Source organism: Punica granatum, chromosome 4 (genome assembly GCF_007655135.1).
Source record: "Punica granatum isolate Tunisia-2019 chromosome 4, ASM765513v2, whole genome shotgun sequence".
Classification (NCBI taxonomy): Eukaryota; Viridiplantae; Streptophyta; class Magnoliopsida; order Myrtales; family Lythraceae; genus Punica; species Punica granatum.
Window position 1 is genome coordinate 36,560,367 of NC_045130.1, and position 8,182 is coordinate 36,568,548.

General features: G+C 35.4%; 1 protein-coding gene across 1 annotated transcript; it reads left to right on the forward strand.

Moving 5' to 3' along the window:
• The first annotated feature begins 5,151 nt into the window (after nucleotides 1-5,151).
• On the forward strand, nucleotides 5,152-7,970 carry LOC116205927 (terpene synthase 10-like). Its single transcript, XM_031538627.1, has 7 exons — nucleotides 5,152-5,408; nucleotides 5,624-5,888; nucleotides 5,967-6,342; nucleotides 6,463-6,678; nucleotides 6,801-6,939; nucleotides 7,064-7,315; nucleotides 7,489-7,970. Exons 1-7 carry the CDS (start codon nucleotides 5,226-5,228, stop codon nucleotides 7,783-7,785), a joined length of 1,728 nt encoding a protein of 575 aa, XP_031394487.1. The 5' UTR covers nucleotides 5,152-5,225; the 3' UTR covers nucleotides 7,786-7,970.
• Nucleotides 7,971-8,182: the final 212 nt, after the last annotated feature.

Below are 8,182 nucleotides of genomic sequence, written 5' to 3' on the forward strand. Positions count from 1 at the left end.
TATTAAAAAATAAAAAAGGCGTCATTAAAAATATTAAAAAATTTGAGAAAATTCCTCTAAAAGCAAGGAATGAAAAATTAAGAGGTAATAATTAATATTACAATTAATAATAAGATATGAATATAAAGAAAATATTCAAAGAAGAGAATATTTCAAATATTCGACCATTTATTGCCATTTCATTAATCAATAAATAAATACAATATATATATATATATATAAAGTTGACAGCACTCCAATAAATAGGAGTAAAATAGTAAATCCATTAATAATTCATATGTTAATATACTATATAAAAAATTAAAAGATAATAATTTATATTATAATTAATAGTAATATATGGATATAGAAAATATTAAAGAAGAGAATATTTCAAATTTTCGATCACTTGTTGTCATTTCATTAAATAATAAATATATACATAATTAAAAAATAAAGAATTATTTATAATTATATAAAGTTAAATTCAATTTAAAAATTTTAAGAATTATAGCTAATCTTAGTAGAGCTCAATTAAGTAAATTATTTATTGAGGTGATTGGGTCATTTTTTCTTAAAGTATTCGAATTCATAAAAAATCAATATATGAAATGTTTGTTATAATAAAAGAAGCAAACAATAAAATTTAAAAAATTTGATAGACTTTAAGAGTATTATTCTTCCATCAAATAAAATTAACGATTTGATACAAAAGTATTGAAATTTTAAATAAAAATTTTCAAGAAATTAAGTTGATAATTGCAATGATGTATAAATTTCTTTCTTAAGAATTTTGATATATATATATATATATATATTCTTTGATCACAAGTCTGAATTTATCGTATTAAAATTTATAAAATATAAAAAAATAAATTTTTGCATTTTGATATAAACTATAAATTTATATAATTATTATTTTTATAATAAAATTTTTCTTTATAAAATCAGTGCAATGAGTTGGTCTAGAAAACTAGTATAAATATATTTGAACCATCTAGCTTGCACCCTGCTGTGTCTAGCTGCTCGAGGACGTGATGTCCTTCCTCATAATTGTTGCCTAACGTTAATCGCTTCAAAGACTGTCTATCGACGAGTGATTTTAAGATTAATTCCCTAAAATATTATTTATTCAACAAAAAAATATTCAAATATATTTCTAATAAATAAATTCTAATATGGGGCTGTTTCTATAATAAGGATAATTTTGTCTTTTTATGTTAAACCTCTCCATATTCATTCTTGCAGACCAAATTGAGAATTACAATTCTCATTTTCATTATTACATCCAGCCAAACAAATAAGTTGTAATTTTCATTTTATTATTTTATGTATTTATATTCCCTACTAATTCCATTAATCTCTTATTCCATTACGGCGAAACAAACGTAGCATAAAATTTTTAAGGGAGATGGACCACATTTTGCTTTGTCCGTTAGGACCCCTATCCTCTTATTGACTGTGAATTACTAATTTGGTACCTTCTAGGGTATCAAACTTATGTCTAGACGACGAGTACTGCAAGGATCACCTCGTATTCTGTCTTAATATCCGGGAAAAACGTTTTCAGGGTGGTCTTGAGTGAACTCTTGGGGGTTCTTCACTACAGAACGCAACATGAAAGAGAAAAGTTCGGTGTTTTCACGTTATCACTGGACCATCAGTGAACTCTTGGGGGTTCTTCACTACAGAACGCAACATGAAAGAGAAAAGTTCGGTGTTTTCACGTTATCACTGGACCATGCACGATGATTGTGGTAGGTTTTCGCAATAAGACAATAATAAGCTCGACAACTCCTTATGTATATGGAGAGAAACTCCGTGTAGAGCCGTGGAAGGACGACTAGGGTTTCAAAAATCGAATTTTTTAGAAGATTATCAACATCTTGAAAAGAACAGACTTTTGATCATAGGAAGAAAAAAGTTAGATGGGGTTGGTATGATTTGAAGGTTGCACAGGGGAACTGATGAGCGTTTAACAGACCATACAAAAAGGTTTTTTCTTTTATGCTTTACATATTGTATATGGGATTGTTGCCTTTAATAAAATGGGTTGAATTAAAAAGTTAATATAAGACAATTAGTAGAAAATTTTAATCAAGAAAATAAAATTAATTGAATAACTAACACTATTAGCATATGTGTTTCCACTTAAAATTAAGCACTTTCTACTGAGCCTTTGCTCCGAGTTCTCTATCAAAAAATAAAATAAAATTGAGTACTTAAAGTTTAAGTGCTGAATTTTTAATCACTTAATAAATAAGTGCATAATTGGTTAAGTCAAAATTGATTGGTGAAATAAATGGGTAAAAATTAAAGTTATTTCGTAGTAGATTTATTTGTCAGTCCAATATTTTGCTTGTTTCTATTTTGACCTCATATTTTATTATTTTAAATTTCTAAGAATAAAAAAAAATAGATCGAGATCCAATTGCAGGGGAAGGGATGGGGTGGTGGGGGCTCTGTCGATGGCTCCCAACACCCTAGCAGAGGTCGTCGACGAGCACAAAACTCGCCCGCGACCCGTCTATAGCAATGGTAGTGGGTGACGAACCACCATTGCCCGTAATTTCTCATCCTTCTCTCTTGTTTGTGGCGGTGGTGGCCATCGACAAGCCACCACTGCACACAGTTGTCTCCTCCACTTTCTCTTCAAAGAGAGAGAAGGAGGGAGATCCGGGGAAGGCAACCTTGCCAGAGGGGTGGTGGTCGGCGACGGGGCCACCACCGCCCCAAATCGATGGAAGGGGGCTCAATCGCCCGTCTTCTCTCTCTCTCTCTCTCTACCAGATGGGGTAAGGGGTGGACCACTGATTTGCAAACACATGAAAACTTTGGGCGCACCGGTGCAATAAGTTCATAAAGCTTCCTGACTGAGCGAGTCAGCAAAAAGATACTTAATGATTAATTAGGTCTTCACTTACTTAATCATTAAGCGTCTTTTTTATTTAAGTCTAAGTGCTTTTTTAGTGTTTATCAAAAAAGCTTAACTTCATTAAGTGTTGAATGATTAGTTTTAGCACTCAATGTGTGTTATCAAACACATGCTTAGTCTTTGGGGTTAAAAGGGACACATGGCATAATTAGAGAAGCTACCTATGAAAAATCAATTCGCACAGAAAGTCGACGAAATAAAAACCTATATGACCAATTAGAAGCAACGTAGTTTCGATGGACATGATAATGAATCATTGGTGCTAGTAAAATGAGCAAATATTCGATGAGTATGGTTGAGTAATATCCAATAAAATTACATGTAAGTGGTATATATAGCCCATAATCGCTCCATAATTATATGCATTTTCATTAGTAGTTACTCATCGATAGTAAATGAGTAATGCTCATTTAATGTTTTTCTAGGGCCGTAAGTCTAGATATCCGTGAGCACATCTAGCTTTCAATGGGGCCTTTATCACATGTACTATAGCTCACTAGTTTACCATAAGAATCCTATGAGATATTTATGGGATCGGGAAATTCATTATCATATTAATAATATAAAATAAAAAAAGAGAGAGATAATGAGACTAGAAGAGTTTTACCTTAATTTAAATATGGATTGTTTAAGGCTCATTAAACTTCCAGATACAATCGAAGTGGTGCAATCTGAAAAAGGAAATAAAAATTGAAACCCACTAAAAATAACTGATGAGTACACTTGAGCGGAGACAGCTATTGACCTCTGGACACCTTTGGTTCTTTTTAAATAAGATGGGAATCATAATCGGAATAGGAATGAAGCACTTAGATTGTAGTTGTTTGGTTGAAGAGAATCGGTTTCTGATTCCTTATTAATGGGAAATTGACTCTCCCATACGAGAGAATCATCCGTCCCTGAGATCCCCTAGAGGAGGAGAAGAGAAAATCTAAAATAATTTTTTCTTTCTATATAATTTTAATGATAACTTTAATTAATAATATAAATGGAGAAGCCGAATTATTTATTAGTTATTGCTTACTTCTTGAATAATCTAGACTAATATCACACTTTTTCAACTGTTTATATATTATGAGTAATTACGAAAAATCTTTTAATGTTTTCTAAGAACTCGTACTCGGATCAGACTTTTCTTCATATATTACTTCGCAACATGTTATTAAATAGATTTGGTAAATTTTATGAATTTATTGAATTTTCTCATATATGTTATATGACTAATCATTGACCTGCATAGATATCTGTTAGTTGTTTATCTGATATATTACAATTTACAAACAATTATTAAATTTGAAAAATTAATTCCAATTCTTAGGTGATGAGCGAAATTGAAGCAAATGCAATGGATCTCTGGTTCCTTATCGAACCAAACAAAAGCAAAAACTTTTCATTCCATTTTTTATTCCGACTTATTGTACCTAGAAAAACCACGAGAGTATAACTGGACGAGAAATTGAGCTAAAAGCAAGGTCTTTTGGTTTAAGCGGTTCGGCGTTTGTTCCGCTTAAGCAAGATCTCAGGTTTCAGTCCTCGTGAATGTATAAAATCCACTCTGATAGAGTTTTATCCCTTAGTGGGTCAACCCGGCTCGACTGGATTAGTTGAAGTTCAATTGGACTTCCGGATATCAGGGTTTACACCGAAAAAAAGAATAAAAACGGGCTGTGATGACCCCTACAATATCTCCTAATAGTAGCAATCCTAAACCATTAGGAGCATAATTAAGGACTTGAATGCCGATAGGCCGAAAAATGGTACGTCGGGCAAGCCGAATCTATACAAAAGTTTCCCTCACGAAACACACATGACAAATCTAGACGTCCCAATCCTTCTGAAGTAGCCCCTCGATCTCATGTACTAGCGGACGATGAAATGGCCCACAGGGGATGCTCCGACAAGCCATTTGATTTGTCGTCATAATATCTCTAAGAAGAAAGAATGATCCCGTGACCATCTAATGTTTCTTTTTTGGGTTATACGTGACCATTTGATTATAATGATATCATGAAATTTGTATTATGTAACTCTAAGAAGAAAGAATGGTGTCGTGACCATTTATTACATGCCAAGGTCTGGCCCATTGTCACGTGACACATGGACAAGTATTTCAGACCGACATAAGAGTATGAATTCATGTCCAGGCTAAAGATTCAATTATTAATAGTATTTTATTAGTGTTGATATCACCAAGGGGATATGAACTCCTAATTTTCAATATAAATAGGTGCCCGTCTTCACCTTTTGCTCCTCGCAGTAGGAGGAGGAACCAGAGAGTGAGAGAGGTTAAACTAAAAGCTCAATCCATATTATGGCTCTAATTGTTACCAAAGGCATGTCCGTCTCCCAGCGCTCACACTCTCATCCCCCAGCTCCTTCTTTCTCCTCGAGATCAATTGAGCATAATGATCAGCCGGTCATCAGACGCAACGCTAGCTATCACCCTAATTTGTGGGACTACGGCTCTATGCAATCGCTCAACAATGGGTTCAACGTATAATTAAATTATCTAAAACTCAACTGCACTCGTCGTTCTTCTCTGTATTGAAATTGGAAGTCCTTAGACAGAGCTTTTAGTAAATAATGGTTATGAGCATAAACATTTTTCACAAGAAAATGTTGTCAAATGTGTTCCTCTAAATTATTTATGAGAAGAATTTAGTCCGGTACTTATTTTCACCGCAGTAACAAGCTTTGCTGGAGATGCAGGAGGAGGACTACAAAGAGGAGCTTGAGAAGATGAAGGAAGATGTGAAAGATCTCACCAAGGCAAATCAAGAGAATCCATTAGCAAAACTCGAGCTGATAGATGCTGTTCATCGGCTCGGATTGCAATACCAATTCAAGGCGGAGATAAAACATGCATTGCATGTAATTCATCAGAGAGCAGAGGATTCTCGATTTTCTGATGATATCTATGCCATAGCCCTACGATTTAGGCTTCTAAGGCAGCATGGATATCATGTATCTCAAGGTATGGGCACCTTCCAATTTATTATTAGGTTAGTTTTTCAGGTTCTGTTGACTTTGATGACACCTTCTTCGAATCTAGATGTCTTCAAAGGTTTCGTGGACGAGACCGGCAGTTTTAGGGAATCATTAGAGGAGAATGTGGAGGGCCTGCTGAGTCTCTATGAAGCTTCATTCCATGGACTGAAAGGCGAAACCATCATTGATAAAGCCATGGAGTTCTCTTCTACCTGTTTGAAGGCATTGGACAAAGATAAATTGCCAAAGAGATTGGCCATGAAAGTAGATCACGCCCTAGACATGCCCATTCACTGGAGGACCAACAGATTGGAGGCAAGATGGTTCATGCCGGTGTACGAGGAAGAAACCAGCATAAACCGTACGTTGCTTAAATTAGCAAAATTGGACTACAACATAGTGCAATCAATCTACATGAAGGAAGTTAGCAAATTGGCAAGGTACATAATTATAATTTAACCAAGACATCATCGGATGAACTTACATAATTTTTGTCACGATGAAGATTAACTATTATAAATAATCTTTTAGAGCAATTAATTGATTGAAGTATTTCGTAGGTGGTGGGAGGAATTGGGCATTACCAAGTTGAGCATCTTCAGGGATAGACTCTTGGAACATTACCTATGGAGTATTCTTATGGTTTTCGAACCAAAGTGCGAAACTGCCCGAGCGATAACTACCAAATTGGGTTCCATGATAACGATGATTGATGATGTTTACGACGTATATGGCTTGCTGGAAGAACTCGAACTCTTGACAGATTTCGTAAACAGGTCTTTCTCCAAATTATATAATTGTCTACCTGTAAAATATTGCATATAATTACATTGGAAAAGAGACATATACACACATACACATCTCTAATTGATACATGATTATATATATGTTTGAATAGATGGGATATTACTGGCATTGACAAGCTTCCATATACGATAAAAACCTGTTTCTTGGCTTTGTACAACACCACGAACGAGATTGGCCTTTCAGTGTTGATAGAACGTGGCATCAACATCATCCCATATCTTCGAAAAATGGTAAGACATACTCTATATATAGTTCTCACTTTAGACCAGTAACATAAAGTGTATACTATAGTCGTGGTTCAATTGAACAAAAAGTTGAACTTGTTTTTAATTTGGTCAACACATTTCGTATCAGTGGGCCGATCAATGCAAAGCATATTTGGTTGAGGCGAAGTGGTATCACCGGGGCTTGAAGCCTCCGACACTGAAGGAGTATCTCAACTCGGCCGTAACAACCGTCGGAGGGTTTCTTCTGCTGCAATGTGTTTTTTTGGCTACAACAGACACATTAACAGCTGAGACACTCGATTCCATTTCCGAAATACCCAGGATAATGCTCTCTTCGTCCTTGATTGTTCGACTCAGCAATGATTTGGGCACATCGTCGGTACGCATATATATATATATATATACGCCCATATATGCAACAGTTAGCTTCGTCCTAAAGTATCCAAACTATTGTATGTAGCTGGATCAAATTTCATAGCTATCACGTAAAGATAGATAAATATATGGCAGGGATGCCTAAATGAAATTTACGATCTAACTGGTTGATTGCAGCATGAGCTAGCGAGGGGGGATGTTTTGAAGTCGGTGGAGTGCTACATGAACGAGACAGGATGTTCAGAAGAAGCCGCTCGGGACCACATCAAGGATCTTATACGTGAAACCTGGAAGAACTTGAATGAGGATATGGCCGATCACTACCCGCTCTCGGAAACTTTCGTGGGCGCGTGTCTAGATCTTGCACGGGCTTCTCAATGCTTTTACCAATACGGGGATGGGCACGGTATTCCTGACAGGGAGACCAAAGAGCATCTCAACTCCGTTCTGATCCAGCCAGTTCCGATGTATTAGTTACATAATGGTCCATAAGCATGGAATATTATTTTGGGTAGTGGTTTCAATTTAAAGTACGATCAGATCATGATTTGCTACTGCTAGCTGTACGATATATAACAAAAATTAGATTAAGAATGTAATCATAATTTGACTTCTGAATTTATAATATTTTCAGAGTATTTCCAAATTATTTTCCCTCATATTATGATCTTTTTTCAGGGAACACGACTTGTAACAATTCATTGATTGATTTACAATTACAGACTCCCGAGATACCACCTTCGCTTTGGCCCTAGCCGTGCAGCCCCATCCGCAACCCTCGTGCTAAAATACTCGTGCCCGCGGGCACAACCTTAACCCGTTGCATGCGTTGGACTGCTACTTCATGTCATCGAGACTGAGCTCCAAAAAA